At 45.6% G+C, this 16,239-nt stretch overlaps 1 protein-coding gene across 1 annotated transcript; it reads left to right on the top strand.

Annotated features, from left to right (window-relative positions):
- Positions 1–5,106: 5,106 nt before the first annotated feature.
- Positions 5,107–6,189, top strand: LOC108415127 (lectin-like). The gene is made up of 3 exons (XM_017688106.2): positions 5,107–5,199; positions 5,434–5,527; positions 5,635–6,189. The coding sequence occupies exons 2-3, from the start codon at positions 5,438–5,440 to the stop codon at positions 5,881–5,883; spliced, it is 339 nt and encodes a 112-aa protein (XP_017543595.2). The 5' UTR covers positions 5,107–5,199; positions 5,434–5,437; the 3' UTR covers positions 5,884–6,189.
- The last annotated feature ends 10,050 nt before the right edge of the window (positions 6,190–16,239 follow it).

Raw genomic sequence — 16,239 nt, 5'->3', positions numbered from 1 at the left:
CGCTGCTCTAATCAGCCACTCAGACTGCGTTTACCATCCACCTGACGCTGCTCTGAGGCTGCGTTTCCAGGGCCGGAGGGGAAGTGTGTGCAGTCCTTAACATGGAGTAAGCCTGCTGAAAAGACAGTTTAGAAGCAGAACTGAAAGAGTCTCTCCACATTTTCTGTTTTACTGAAGGAGTTTGAAGGTCTGAATCTGCAGATCTGAGATAAACAGACGTTCAGGAGCTGTAAGGTCAGTTAGAGCTTTAAAGACCAGCAGCAGAGCTTTAAACTCTCTCTAACAGATCCAGGCAGTCAGTGCGGTGTGCAACAGGGTGATATGAGCTCTCTGTGTTGGTGCTGTGAGGATCTATGCTGCTGTGTTCTGTACGGGTTCTAGAGGATGGACTGTTGTCTCCAATAAGAAAACCATTACAGTGATCAACTCTATTGAACAAACACAGCTACAAGTTTCTCTGCGTTGCTCTGAGACAGAAAAGACTGAACTTTTGTGATTTTCTTATATGATAAAACTGCTGTATTGACTGTGTTTCCATGCAGAATAAATATGCAGTATTTCAGTTTTTTCATGATTTAGTTGTCAGCCTGTCTATAGAATCTTGATCATCACAAGGAATGGCAATGTATAATTGCATCTCATCAGCATAGCTCTGAAAATGTATGTTTCATAATTACGTCACCTAGAGGCAACATAGAGAAAAGAAAAGGCCCTAAAACTGAACCATGAGGGACTCCACAAGAAATGTTAAGTCTTATTGATGAATGATTTCCCCATGAAACTAAGAACTGTCTATCCATTAAATATGATTTAAATCATTCTAAAACTATGCTTGAGAGGCCGATCTGTCAGAGTAAGCACCTGTCAGAGACAGCGGCTGTCAGAGAGAGCATGCCTGTCAGAAAGCAAGCCTGTCTGAGAGAGCGTCTGTCTGAGAGGGCCTGTCTGAGAGAGCGTCTGTCACGGAGAGTCTGTCACTGAGAGAGCTTCTGTCTGAGAGGGCGTCTGTCTGAGAGAGCTTCTGTCTGAGAGAGCTTCTGTCTGAGAGAGCATCTGTCTGAGAGAGCGTCTGTCACGGAGAGTCTGTCACTGAGAGAGCTTCTGTCTGAGAGAGCGTCTGTCTGAGAGACCGTCTGTCACGGAGAGTCTGTCACTGAGAGAGCGTCTGTCTGAGAGAGCGCCTGTCTGAGAGACCGTCTGTCATGGAGAGTCTGTCACTGAGAGAGCTTCTGTCTGAGAGAGCGTCTGTCTGAGAGAGCTTCTGTCTGAGAGAGCATCTGTCATGGAGAGTCTGTCACTGAGAGAGCTTCTGTCTGAGAGAGCGTCTGTCTGAGAGAGCGTCTGTCTGAGAGAGCTTCTGTCTGAGAGAGCATCTGTCATGGAGAGTCTGTCACTGAGAGAGCTTCTGTCTGAGAGGGCGTCTGTCTGAGAGAGCTTCTGTCTGAGAGAGCTTCTGTCTGAGAGAGCATCTGTCTGAGAGACCGTCTGTCATGGAGAGTCTGTCACTGAGAGAGCTTCTGTCTGAGAGAGCGTCTGTCTGAGAGAGCTTCTGTCTGAGAGAGCATCTGTCATGGAGAGTCTGTCACTGAGAGAGCTTCTGTCTGAGAGAGCGTCTGTCTGAGAGAGCGTCTGTCTGAGAGAGCTTCTGTCTGAGAGAGCATCTGTCATGGAGAGTCTGTCACTGAGAGAGCTTCTGTCTGAGAGAGCGTCTGTCTGAGAGAGCGTCTGTCTGAGAGAGCTTCTGTGTGAGAGAGCATCTGTCTGAGAGAGCTTCTGTCTGAGAGAGCATCTGTCACGGAGAGTCTGTCACTGAGAGAGCGTCTGTCTGAGAGAGCGTCTGTCTGAGAGAGCTTCTGTGTGAGAGAGCATCTGTCTGAGAGAGCATCTGTCTGAGAGAGCGTCTGTCACGGAGAGTCTGTCACTGAGAGAGCTTCTGTCTGAGAGAGCGTCTGTCTGAGAGACCGTCTGTCTGAGAGACCGTCTGTCTGAGAGACCGTCTGTCACGGAGAGTCTGTCACTGAGAGAGCTTCTGTCTGAGAGAGCGTCTGTCTGAGAGAGCGCCTGTCTGAGAGACCGTCTGTCACGGAGAGTCTGTCACTGAGAGAGCTTCTGTCTGAGAGCGCCTGTCTGAGAGAGCGTCTGTCTGAGAGAGCATCTCTCTGAGAGAGCGTCTGTCTGAGAGAGCTTCTGTCTGAGAGAGCGTCTCTGAGAGAGCGTCTCTCTGAGAGAGCGTCTGTCTGAGAGAGCGTCTCTCTGAGAGAGCGTCTCTGAGAGAGCGTCTCTCTGAGAGAGCGTCTGTCTGAGAGAGCGCCTGTCTGAGAGAGCTTCTGTCTGAGAGAGCGCCTGTCTGAGAGAGCGCCTGTCTGAGAGAGCGTCTGTCTGAGAGAGCGTCTTTCTGAGGGAGCGTCTGTCTGAGAGAGCGCCTGTCTGAGAGAGCGCCTGTCTGAGAGAGCGTCTGTCTGAGAGAGCATCTGTCTGAGGGAGCGTCTGTCTGAGAGAGCGCCTGTCTGAGAGAGCGCCTGTCTGAGAGAGCGTCTGTCACGGAGAGTCTGTCACTGAGAGAGCGTCTGTCTCAGAGAGCGTCTGTCTGAGAGCGTCTGTCTGAGAGACCGTCTGTCTGAGAGACCGTCTGTCACGGAGAGTCTGTCACTGAGAGAGCTTCTGTCTGAGAGAGCGTCTGTCTGAGAGAGCGTCTGTCTGAGAGAGCTTCTGTCTGAGAGAGCATCTGTCACGGAGAGTCTGTCACTGAGAGAGCTTTTGTCTGAGAGAGCGTCTGTCTGAGAGAGCGTCTGTCTGAGAGAGCTTCTGTCTGAGAGAGCATCTGTCTGAGAGAGCATCTGTCTGAGAGAGCATCTGTCACGGAGAGTCTGTCACTGAGAGAGCTTCTGTCTGAGAGAGCGTCTGTCTGAGAGAGCGTCTGTCTGAGAGACCGCCTGTCTGAGAGACCGTCTGTCACGGAGAGTCTGTCACTGAGAGAGCTTCTGTCTGAGAGAGCGTCTGTCTGAGAGAGCGTCTGTCTGAGAGAGCATCTGTCTGAGAGAGCTTCTGTCTGAGAGACCGTCTGTCACGAAGAGTCTGTCACTGAGAGAGCGTCTGTCTGAGAGAGCGTCTGTCTGAGAGAGCTTCTGTCTGAGAGAGCTTCTGTCTGAGAGAGCTTCTGTCTGAGAGAGCGTCTGTCTGAGAGAGCGCCTGTCTGAGAGAGCGCCTGTCTGAGAGAGCTTCTGTCTGAGAGAGCGCCTGTCTGAGAGAGCGTCTCTCTGAGAGAGCGTCTGTCTGAGAGAGCTTCTGTCTGAGAGAGCGTCTCTCTGAGAGAGCTTCTGTCTGAGAGTGCGCCTGTCTGAGAGCGCCTGTCTGAGAGAGCGTCTCTCTGAGAGAGCGTCTCTAAGAGAGCGTCTCTCTGAGAGAGCGTCTGTCTGAGAGAGCGCCTGTCTGAGAGAGCTTCTGTCTGAGAGAGCGCCTGTCTGAGAGAGCGCCTGTCTGAGAGAGCGTCTGTCTGAGAGAGCGTCTTTCTGAGGGAGCGTCTGTCTGAGAGAGCTTCTGTCTGAGAGAGCGCCTGTCTGAGAGAGCGTCTGTCTGAGAGAGCATCTGTGTGAGGGAGCGTCTGTCTGAGAGAGCGCCTGTCTGAGAGAGCGTCTGTCACGGAGAGTCTGTCACTGAGAGAGCGTCTGTCTGAGAGAGCGTCTGTCTGAGAGCGCCTGTCTGAGAGAGCGTCTGTCTGAGAGATTGCCTGTCTGAGAGAGCGTCTGTCTGAGAGCGCCTGTCCGAGAAAGCGTCTGTCTGAGAGAGCGTCTGTCTGAGAGAGCGTCTGTCTGAGAGAGCGTCTGTCTGAGAGTGCCTGTCTGAGAGAGCGTCTGTCTGAGAGAGCGCCTGTCTGAGAGAGCGCCTGTCTGAGAGAGCGCCTGTCTGAGAGAGCGCCTGTCTGAGAGAGCGTCTGTCTGAGAGAGCGTCTGTCTGAGAGCGCCTGTCTGAGAGAGCGCCTGTCTGAGAGAGCGTCTGTCTGAGAGAGCTTCTGTCTGAGAGAGCGTCTGTCTGACAGAGTGTCTGTCACGGAGAGTCTGTCACTGAGAGAGCGTCTGTCTGAGAGGGCGTCTGTCACGGAGAGTCTGTCACTGAGAGAGCGTCTGTCTGAGAGAGCGTCTGTCTGAGAGCGCCTGTCTGAGAGAGCGTCTGTCCGAGAGAGCGTCTGTCCGAGAGAGCGCCTGTCTGAGAGAGCGTCTGTCTGAGAGAGCGTCTGTCTGAGAGCGCCTGTCTGAGAGAGCGTCTGTCTGAGAGAGCTTCTGTCTGAGAGAGCGCCTGTCTGAGAGAGCGTCTGTCTGAGAGCGCCTGTCTGAGAGAGCGTCTGTCTGAGAGCGTCTGTCTGAGAGAGCGCCTGTCTGAGAGAGCGCCTGTCTGAGAGAGCGCCTGTCTGAGAGAGCGCCTGTCTGAGAGCGCCTGTCTGAGAGAGCGTCTGTCTGAGAGAGCGTCTGTCTGAGAGAGCTTCTGTCTGACAGAGTGTCTGTCACGGAGAGTCTGTCACTGAGAGAGCGCCTGTCTGAGAGAGCGCCTGTCTGAGAGAGCATCTGTCTGAGAGAGCTTCTGTCTGACAGAGTGTCTGTCACGGAGAGTCTGTCACTGAGAGAGCGCCTGTCTGAGAGAGCGCCTGTCTGAGAGAGCATCTGTCTGAGAGCGCCTGTCTGAGAGAGCGTCTGTCTGACAGAGTGTCTGTCACGGAGAGTCTGTCACTGAGAGAGCGTCTGTCTGAGAGCACTCTAATTAGTGTGCCCCCCTTAGAACCCCTTCGAGCCATGAGCTGAGCCTTAATGTAGCTGTATTTAAATGAAAATGAAGTGAACAGAATTTTTAGCACATCATTTATAACATACTATTAGATATTAACTCTAATATTAGATATTAACATTTGTCAGCAGCCAGGTTGCTTACATTTTTAGCAGACAGTCTTTTGTTCAGGCAAAGGGAAAAATTCTGCTTGTGAATGAGTTCTTCATCAAAGTTCACTCCCTTTCCAGTTAGTGACTGTCTGTTTACTGAACTACACAAAAGTAACTTTCTCATGATTGTGTTTGCCTCTTAAGCCCCGCCCCTCCAGAGCTGGTCACTGAGTGTCCACGTCTATAAATCGAATCATTCAGAAGCTTCATCTGCACAAACTGCTTCTCTGCAGACACTGAGACGTCACTTCTACCGCTTCTATTGACCACCGTGAGTACTGTACACACACACACACACACACACACACACACACAGAGGACTGCTAGTGATAACACAGCAGTCAGCTTTACTGATTTAGTGCTTACAACTGCAACTAAACACTGAAAACACAGTTTTATGTAATATGAAGTAAAACCACCATACAGAGAAACTGTTATTGAGGTTTTTATCTTACAGCAGTTACTGCTGTGCAATTATCATTAATAAACGCCAAATATTCTACAGGACAATGAGCAGAAACACACTGTTCACCAACCAGGAGCTGCATAAGGGCGAGTCTCTGATTTCTACTGATGGAAACCACAAAGCCATCTTCCAGGTATGACACCTGAAAACAGTGAGTTATATCTGAGTCGATCTGTGGACAAAAACCCTGGAAGTTTCTTCTACTGAACTGACGTTTCTTGTGTGTTTGCACTCATTCAGGATGATGGGAACTTTGTGGTTTACAGCTGGAAACCAGTTTGGGCTTCAGACACTTGTGGCAAACCAGGAACTCGCCTCATAATGCAGGAGGACGGAAACCTGGTCTTGTACACCGATGAGAGCAAAGCCTTATGGGCCAGTGACAGCTGGCAGAAGAGTGGCACCAAGGACAACCGTCTGTCCATCAACAACGACGGCAGCCTGGTCATCCAGAGAGGAGTCACAGTGCTCTGGACCACTAACGAATAAAATCCTGCCGTACGCTCATCCACCGACAGTCGTATGCAAAAGTTTCAACACTTCAAATGAGACGTCTTGTTGATTTTCTAAGGGAAAAAACATCAAAGAAAACATGAAAATATGAAATATGATATGTTTTTTAATTCACCACTGACAGTAAATGGTTAAATGATTAAATGTGCAGAAGTGTGTTCGCTGTGGAGAACATGGTCAAATTCGACAGCGTGTAATTCGACCACGGGTGCTGAAACTTCTGCACATGACTGTATGTAGCCGTGTGTGGGTGAAATAAAGAAATGACGCTGAAATGATAAACATGAGCTTCTGTGATATTAAACTCACGAATGACTGCAACATCAAAGAACATGATGGAGAACAAGGTCTGTTTGAATGAACTTCATCTTACAAATTAAAAATCTGATTCACATTAAAAACGGCAGCTTGTCTTCATTTCTGGATTTAAATGATTTCGTTTGTGATTTTTATGTGACTTACTGTGTAAAATGTGTAAACAGTTGTGAAAGCTTGTCTTCTTCCCCTGATGGCAGTTACACTTGCCTATATAAGACACCTTCTCTTTCTACAATCCTGGGCCATTGCCCAGCCAATTCCCACAACTGCATGTACTGCTAGTGACTCAGCCAACAGGAGGGGTCTCTCTGAGCCACACACTCGACAGGCCACCTCAGGGGGGATAGAAACCCCCCCACCACCCCCAAAGGGCAGGCAGCTGTGAAAGAGCATCTGTGTTACGGTGAGATGTTCCTGGGAGATACTTGATCTCATAATGGAACAACGCTAGCTGGGACGCCCTTTCACTGCAATGGAAACGTGTAGGCATCGTCCACGAAGTGTCCGTCTGAGACAGTTTACATTATGACACTGTGAAGTCTTATGGAATCAGGGTACTAACAGTGCTGACACAGCTATACGCTCATGTTATTTTAGACCCAGGAATTTGCACTAAATCCCCACTAAAGTGCATCTGATATATATTTAAGTGATGCTTCATGCGCAGTAGGTGTAGCAGCCCTGGGTTTCCACTCTTTCGGTATAATTTACGCAGGACGTATGTGTTGCCAGATTTATTCTAAATTTACTGTAAATTAAACTCCTCTAAACGTATGTTTGAAGTAGTAACTCTGTGCTCTAACGTTTAAACAAATCTCTGTCTCTCTCCCTCTCTCTCTCTGTCTCTCTCTCTCTATCTTTCTCTCTCTCTCCCTCTCTATCTCTCTGTCTGTCTCTCTCTCTCTCTCTCTCTCTCTCTCTCTGAGAGGCCTGCGTTCTCCCTGTGCTGTTAGGTGTGCTCCTGGTCGTGGTTCCTGATGCAGACACGGCTTTGTCCTCCTGCACTCATGCAGTGCTGTGTGTATCTGTGCTGGCGTTGTCTTGCCAGACGGAGATTTGTCTAGACCATGTCAGCTTGTGCTTTCATGCCTCAAGTTGTCTGCTGTTATTGCTGTTCTACATCTGGTTGTGCTCTTTCTCTCCCATACGCTGCTGTGCTTTCTTGGGGTTCTGGACAGGTTAGATGGGCACGCTCACGCTTTTCCCACCACACAGCAGCCTGATGTACAGACACACTAGGTAAGGGGTGGGCGCCAACCCTTGTCCTCATGTTGTGGTGTAGGTAAGTTCAGTGTAAACGGCTATTTTGTTTCACTGCTAAGTGAGAACTTAAACTAAAGAGCTGGGTAGTGTTGTTTTTCTGTTTGTTCTGATGATTTCTTTCGTTTAGTGCCGTCCAGGTCCAGAATCCCGTCCTCTTTAGCAGCAATTATACTGCTGCTAAGTGTACTTTTTATTTTGAGCCAATCAATTGTTTTTTTTGCAAGTTCATCATTTTCTTCAAGCGTCATAAAACTTGTTTTTGTCTGGTGAATTCTTTGGATAAATCTGGCAAAGGCATTGCTGTCTGTGCTGTTACTTCATTTCAGCACCAATTCAACCCTTATTTACCGGCGGTTCTGGATTCTTGTGTTTACATATCATTTATTAATCAATCAATCTGTGATTTATCTTAACCTGCATCTAAATCTCCATCTAAATTCTCACCTGGCTTTACTTTAATCAGGAAACATTTCTAGAACTCAAGACTTCAGGTTGCAACATGAATTCAACTCAGCTTTGACTTTTTCACTGAACATTCCTGAGCAGAGCTGTTGACAAAGACATCTCTGACCACAGACTGGACTGTCCAATTAAAGTGAAAATGATTAGTCTATAGAACACTAAACATCTCTGACCACAGACTGGACTGTCCAATTAAAGTGAAAATGATTAGTCTATAGAACACTAAACATCTCTGACCACAGACTGGACTGTCCAATTAAAGTGAAAATGATTAGTCTATAGAATACTAAACATCTCTGACCATAGACTGGACTGTCCAATTAAAGTGAAAATGATTATACTCCCTAACTATACTCCCTAGTGGTCTGTACTGTCTCCAGGTCTACTCTATTGGTCTGTACTGTCTCCAGATCTACTCTCTAGTGGTCTGGACTGTCTCCAGATCTACTCTGCTGGTCTGTACTGTCTGCAGATCTACTAACTATTGGTCTGTACTGTCTCCAGATCTACTCCCTAGTGGTGTGTACTGTCTCCAGATCTGCTCCCTAGTGGTCTGTACTGTCTCCAGGTCTACTCTATTGGTCTGTACCGTCTCCAGATCTACTCCCTAGTGGTCTGTACTCTCTCCAGATCTACTCTGCTGGTCTGTACTGTCTCCAGGTCTACTCTCTATTGGTCTGTACTGTCTCCAGATCTACTCCCTAGTGGTCTGTACTGTCTCCAGATCTACTCTGCTGGTCTGTACTGTCTCCAGGTCTACTCTCTATTGGTCTGTACTGTCTCCAGATCTACTCCCTAGTGGTCTGTACTGTCTCCAGATCTGCTCCCTAGTGGTCTGTACCGTCTCCAGGTCTACTCTATTGGTCTGTACTGTCTCCAGATCTACTCCCTAGTGGTCTGTACTGTGTCCAGATCTACTCTGCTGGTCTGTACGGTCTCCAGATCTACACTCTATTGGTCTGTACTGTCTCCAGATCTACTCCCTAGTGGTCTGTACTGTCTCCAGATCAACTCTGCTGGTCTGTACTGTCTCCAGATCAACTCTGCTGGTCTGTACTGTCTCCAGATCAACTTTGCTGGTCTGTACTGTCTCCAGATCTACACTCTATTGGTCTGTACTGTCTCCAGATCAACTCTGCTGGTTTGTACTGTCTCCAGATCTACTCTCTATTGGTCTGTACTGTTTCCAGATCTACTCCCTATTGGTCTGTACTGTCTCCAGATCTACTTCCTATTGGTCTGTAATGTCTCCAGATCTACTCCATATTGGTCTCTACTGTCTCCAGATCTACTCCCTATTGGTCTGTAATGTCTCCAGATCTACTCCCTAATGGTCTGTAATGTCTCCAGATCTACTCCCTAATGGTCTGTACTGTCTCCAGATCTACACTCTATTGGTCTGTACTGTCTCCAGATCTACTCTACTGGTCTGTACTGTCTCCAGATCTACACTCTATTGGTCTGTACTGTCTCCGGATCTACTCCCTAGTGGTCTGTACTGTCTCCAGATCTACACTCTATTGGTCTGTACTGTCTCCAGATCTACTCCCTAGTGGTCTGTACTGTCTCCAGGTCTACTCTATTGGTCTGTACTGTCTCCAGATCTACTCCCTAGTGGTCTGTACTGTCTCCAGATCTACTCTCTATTGGTCTGTACTGTCTCCAGATCTACACTCTATTGGTCTGTACTGTCTCCAGATCAACTCTGCTGGTTTGTACTGTCTCCAGATCTACTCTCTATTGGTCTGTACTGCTTCCAGTTCTACTCCCTATTGGTCTGTACTGTCTCCAGATCTACTTCCTATTGGTCTGTAATGTCTCCAGATCTACTCCATATTGGTCTCTACTGTCTCCAGATCTACTCCCTATTGGTCTGTAATGTCTCCAGATCTACTCCATATTGGTCTGTAATGTCTCCAGATCTACTCCCTAATGGTCTGTACTTTCTCCAGATCTACACTCTATTGGTCTGTACTGTCGCCAGATCTACACTCTATTGGTCTGTACTGTCTCCATATCTACTCCCTAGTGGTCTGTACTGTCTCCAGATCTACACTCTATTGGTCTGTACTGTCTCCAGATCTACTCCCTAGTGGTCTGTACTGTCTCCAGGTCTACTCTATTGGTCTGTATTGTCTCCAGATCTACTCCCTAGTGGTCTGTACTGTCTCCAGATCTACGCTGCTGGTCTGTACTGTCTCCAGATCTACTCTATTGGTCTGTACTCTCTCCAGATCTACACTCTATTGGTCTGTACTGTCTCCAGATCAACTCTGTTGGTCTGTACTGTCTCCAGATCTACTCTCTATTGGTCTGTACTGTCTCCAGATCTACACTCTATTGGTCTGTACTGTCTCCAGATCAACTCTGCTGGTTTGTACTGTCTCCAGATCTACTCTCTATTGGTCTGTACTGCTTCCAGTTCTACTCCCTATTGGTCTGTACTGTCTCCAGATCTACTTCCTATTGGTCTGTAATGTCTCCAGATCTACTCCATATTGGTCTCTACTGTCTCCAGATCTACTCCCTATTGGTCTGTAATGTCTCCAGATCTACTCCATATTGGTCTGTAATGTCTCCAGATCTACTCCCTAATGGTCTGTACTTTCTCCAGATCTACACTCTATTGGTCTGTACTGTCGCCAGATCTACACTCTATTGGTCTGTACTGTCTCCATATCTACTCCCTAGTGGTCTGTACTGTCTCCAGATCTACACTCTATTGGTCTGTACTGTCTCCAGATCTACTCCCTAGTGGTCTGTACTGTCTCCAGGTCTACTCTATTGGTCTGTATTGTCTCCAGATCTACTCCCTAGTGGTCTGTACTGTCTCCAGATCTACGCTGCTGGTCTGTACTGTCTCCAGATCTACTCTATTGGTCTGTACTCTCTCCAGATCTACACTCTATTGGTCTGTACTGTCTCCAGATCAACTCTGTTGGTCTGTACTGTCTCCAGATCTACACTCTATTGACTCGGTAGTCAGAAATGTATGGAGCAAAAGCATTAAGGCCTTTTGCTTTCCTCGTGTTACTGTCTGTGAAGTGATACCCATGATTCCACGCATACTGCATGATCATCCAGCTATGGAACGACTGATAGTGCATGTTGGCTCTAGCGATGTTTACAAACAACAGTCGGAGACACTGAAACAAGATTTTAACCATCTATTCGATATTCTGGAGTTTTCACAGTCTGAAGTGTTCATTTCTGGACCGATACCAACTGCACGTCGGGGTAGTGGTCACTTTACCAGACTGCTGTCTCTAAACAGCTGGCTCGCTACAACCTGTGCACATCGGAAGGTAAACTTCATTGACAATTTCAACATCTTTTGGAGACGTCCTGAGCTTTTTAAACCTGATCAGCTTCACCCTAACAAGGCTGGGACTCAAATGCTAGTGGATAATCTACTGTATGGCATCACTCACATGCGGAACCTGCACCCAACCGCCAGCAGTAATGTCAGTCACAGGAGCTCACCATCTCCTGTCAGAGAATCTCTGCAACACTACAGTCTGCAGTCTTGTAGGAACTCACCTACTTCTCCTGCACACTCAGTGAATTCCCAGGTCTGACACTCTGGAGTCCATGCTCCTAGTCAGCGCTACATTCCAGTTCTTGTAAATAGCCGGTTGCATGGCTCTCAGATTCGGAATAAAAATGTAGCCAGAAGAAAACGTAGTAGTACAAGACATTGTAACAAACAAAATCTGATCCCGGTGAAATGCACAAGTAATGTAAGCCTTGTTGACCAACCACATCAAGTCCTGAAAGTCTCCTTACTAAATGTCCGCTCACTCACAAACAAGTCTTTTATCATAGCTAAATTAATTGAAGATTACTGTCTGGACTTCCTTTTTCTAACAGAGACTTGGCTTGATGGTAACGGAGCAATAGTACTAAATGAAGCTTCTCCTTCCAATTTTAACTATTTTAATGTCTCTAGAGTAAATAAGAGAGGTGGTGGTGTTGCTTGTTTTTACCATAAAGCATTCTGCTGTAAGCAGATCTCACTAGGGGAACAATCTACGTTTGAATATTTAGCAGTACAACTGAACAGTACTTATCCAGTTCTATTGATTGTTATATACCATCCTCCCAGACTACATACAGACTTTCTTGAAGATTTTGCAGAAATGCTTTCTAGGATTTTAATTGATTTTGATTATGTTTTAATTACTGGGGATTTTAATATTCACATGGATATACCCACAAATCCAGTCACCTCAGAATTCATGAGGATGCTTAACTCTTTTGGTCTCACACAACATGTATCAGGTCCAACTCATAGGCACGGCCACACCTTAGATTTGATCATCTCTAAACGCATAGATGTTAATAATACTGAAATTACTGATGTTGCAATCTCTGATCATTTTGGTGTATTTTTCAATATGTCATTATTAGAACACTCTGTGAAAAGCGCACAATAACCAAGCGTTATCTCAGTGCTGGCAGTGCCGTGGCCTTCACAGACATGATACAGTCCCTCCCTCCCCTCTCAGAAAATGGGAATGAGTTAGTTGAAACATTCACACACAGAGTTAGGAGCTGTATTGATGTTGTGGCACCAAAAGTAACTAAAACTATTTCTGGAAGAATTAGGATGCCCTGGAGAAACACTACATCTATTATAAAACTCAGGCAAGACTGTAGGCAGGCTGAGAGATGTTGGCGAAGGTCAAAATTGGTAGTACATTTTGATATCTATAAAACAACATTACAGATTTACAACAATGAAGTGAAATCAGCACGGAAAAACTATTAATCTACCTTAATCGACTCATCCAGTAATAACTCAGCTGCCCTGTTCAGAAGTATAGATCGGCTAGTAAACCCCACCCCCCATGTCTTCCCTGAATCCGTTTCAGTTGAAAAATGTGATGAGTTTGCAATATTTTTTAGGGACAAGATTACTAATTTAAGGCAGAATATAGAAACAAGCACTAATAGACTACCAGCCCTGATATCAGTTAGTCATCCCAACTGTAATATGTCTTATTTCAAGGAAATTGACATGGTAACACTATTTGACGTGATTTCATCACTTAAATCCTCTACATGTGAACTGGACCCTTTACCAACATCCTTTTTCAAGCAGGTTCTGAGCTCATTATCTAATGAAGTTCTAATGATTGTTAATCAGTCTCTGCAACTGGGAGAATTCCCTAATATTCTTAAAACTGCAGTGGTTAAACCACTACTAAAGAACAGAAATCTTGATCCCACATTTCTCAATAATTATTGACCTATATCTAACCTTCCTTTTCTTAGCAAAATCATTGAAAAAGTTGTGTCAACCCAGTTGAATGATTATGTTAAAGTAAACCAAATAAATGACACTTTTCAGTCCGGTTTCAGAGCTCTCCATAGCACTGAAACAGCACTAGTTAGGGTAGTAAATGACCTTAGATTGAATAAAGATGCAGGCAAACTCTCAGTCCTTTTTCTCCTAGATTTAAGTGCTGCTTTTGACACTGTTGATCATGAAATACTTATTGATCGACTTCAGAGCTGGGTAGGCCTTAGTGGGTTAGTCTTAGACTGGTTTAGATCGTATCTAACTGGGCGCGATTACTATGTTGCATTAGGTACCTCTTCCTCCACACGTCAAAAAATAACTTGTGGCGTCCCCCAAGGATCAATTCTTGGGCCTTTACTGTTCAACCTATATATGCTTCCATTACCACATATCATTAACAAACATGGTATTAGTTATCATCAATATGCAGATGACACTCAACTTTACATTTCTTTAGAACCTAAAGCCCTAAAATCAATTAGCTCACTGTTTGAGTGCATAGGTGATATACAGACATGGATGTCCGACAATTTTCTGCAATTAAATAAAGAGAAGACAGAGGTTCTTGTTATTGGCAGTGATTCACAAAAGAATGATGTTCAGACGTATTTAAATCAAATGAATCTGAAGGCCAAACAATGTGTTAAGAACTTGGGCGTCACTTTTGATAATGAGCTCAGCTTTAAATCACACATCATGACTACATGCAAGACAGCTTATTTTCACCTTAGGAACATCGCTAAGGTCCGAGATTCGCTCTGTCTTGCTGATAGTGAAAAACTTGTCCATGCATTTATCACATCAAGGCTAGACTGCAACGCTGTTTTATCTGCTCTCCCAAAGAGCTCTATTTCTCACCTACAGCGAGTTCAGAATGCTGCTGCAAGGGTCTTGACCCGCAGAAGAAAGAGAGATCATATTACACCTGCACTCCACTCACTGCACTGGTTACCTGTCAGTTTTAGAATAGATTTTAAGGTTCTGGTGATGGTTTTTAAATGTCTTCATGGTCTTGCTCCTCTTTACCTCAGTGAAATGATGGTGAGATATGTTCCTGTCAGGTCTCTCAGGTCTTCAAACAGTAATCTACTGGTGATTCCTAAAACCCGGTTAAAGATTGGCGAGGGTGCTTTTAGCCACTACGGCCCAAAGCTTTGGAACTCTCTTCCTGAGGAGCTAAGAGGCATTACATCCCTGTACAGCTTCAAGAGTAATCTTAAAACCTTCCTGTTTAGATCTGCTTTTAGTTACGAAACTTTTGTCTGTTCTATCTCTTTCATTTTATCTTTTTCAGTTTATTTCATTATTTTATTTTGTTTCCTTCTATCTTTATTTCTTTTAATGTGTTTTGCTTATCTTTGTTTTCTTTTTATTTATTCTGTAAAGCACTTTGTGTTGCATGTATGTATGAAAGGTGCTATACAAATAAAGATTATTATTATTATTATTATTATTATTATTATTATTGGTCTGTACTGTCTCCAGATCAACTCTGCTGGTTTGTACTGTCTCCAGATCTACTCTCTATTGGTCTGTACTGTTTCCAGATCTACTCCCTATTGGTCTGTACTGTCTCCAGATCTACTCTATTGGTCTGTACTGTCTCCAGATCTACTCCCTAGTGGTCTGTACTGTCTCCAGATCTGCTCCCTAGTGGTCTGTACTGTCTCCAGATCTACTCTCTAGTGGTCTGTACTGTCTCCAGATCTACTCTGCTGGTCTGTACTGTCTCCAGATCTACTAACTATTGGTCTGTACTGTCTCCAGATCTACTCCCTAGTGGTCTGTACTGTCTCCAGATCTGCTCCCTAGTGGTCTGTACTGTCTCCAGGTCTACTCTATTGGTCTGTACCGTCTCCAGATCTACTCCCTAGTGGTCTGTACTGTCTCCAGATCTGCTCCCTAGTGGTCTGTACCGTCTCCAGGTCTACTCTATTGGTCTGTACTGTCTCCAGATCTACTCCCTATTGGTCTGTAATGTCTCCAGATCTACTCTGCTGGTCTGTACTGTCTCCAGATCTACTCTCTATTGGTCTGTACTGTCTCCAGATCAACTCTGCTGGTCTGTACTGTCTCCAGATCAACTCTGCTGGTCTGTACTGTCTCCAGATCTACACTCTATTGGTCTGTACTGTCTCCAGATCAACTCTGCTGGTTTGTACTGTCTCCAGATCTACTCTCTATTGGTCTGTACTGTTTCCAGATCTACTCCCTATTGGTCTGTACTGTCTCCAGATCTACTCCATATTGGTCTCTACTGTCTCCAGATCTACTCCCTATTGGTCTGTAATGTCTCCAGATCTACTCCCTAATGGTCTGTAATGTCTCCAGATGTACTCCCTAATGGTCTGTACTGTCTCCAGATCTACACTCTATTGGTCTGTACTGTCTCCAGATCTACTCTACTGGTCTGTACTGTCTCCAGATCTACACTCTATTGGTCTGTACTGTCTCCGGATCTACTCCCTAGTGGTCTGTACTGTCTCCAGATCTACACTCTATTGGTCTGTACTGTCTCCAGATCTACTCCCTAGTGGTCTGTACTGTCTCCAGGTCTACTCTATTGGTCTGTACTGTCTCCAGATCTACTACCTAGTGGTCTGTACTGTCTCCAGATCTACTCTCTATTGGTCTGTACTGTCTCCAGATCTACACTCTATTGGTCTGTACTGTCTCCAGATCAACTCTGCTGGTTTGTACTGTCTCCAGATCTACTCTCTATTGGTCTGTACTGCTTCCAGTTCTACTCCCTATTGGTCTGTACTGTCTCCAGATCTACTTCCTATTGGTCTGTAATGTCTCCAGATCTACTCCATATTGGTCTCTACTGTCGCCAGATCTACTCCCTATTGGTCTGTAATGTCTCCAGATCTACTCCATATTGGTCTGTAATGTCTCCAGATCTACTCCCTAATGGTCTGTACTGTCTCCAGATCTACACTCTATTGGTCTGTACTGTCGCCAGATCTACACTCTATTGGTCT

This window comes from Pygocentrus nattereri, chromosome 20 (assembly GCF_015220715.1).
Source record: "Pygocentrus nattereri isolate fPygNat1 chromosome 20, fPygNat1.pri, whole genome shotgun sequence".
Classification (NCBI taxonomy): Eukaryota; Metazoa; Chordata; class Actinopteri; order Characiformes; family Serrasalmidae; genus Pygocentrus; species Pygocentrus nattereri.
The sequence above is the reverse complement of the archived record's forward strand: the minus strand, read 5'-3'. Positions and strand labels throughout refer to the sequence as shown.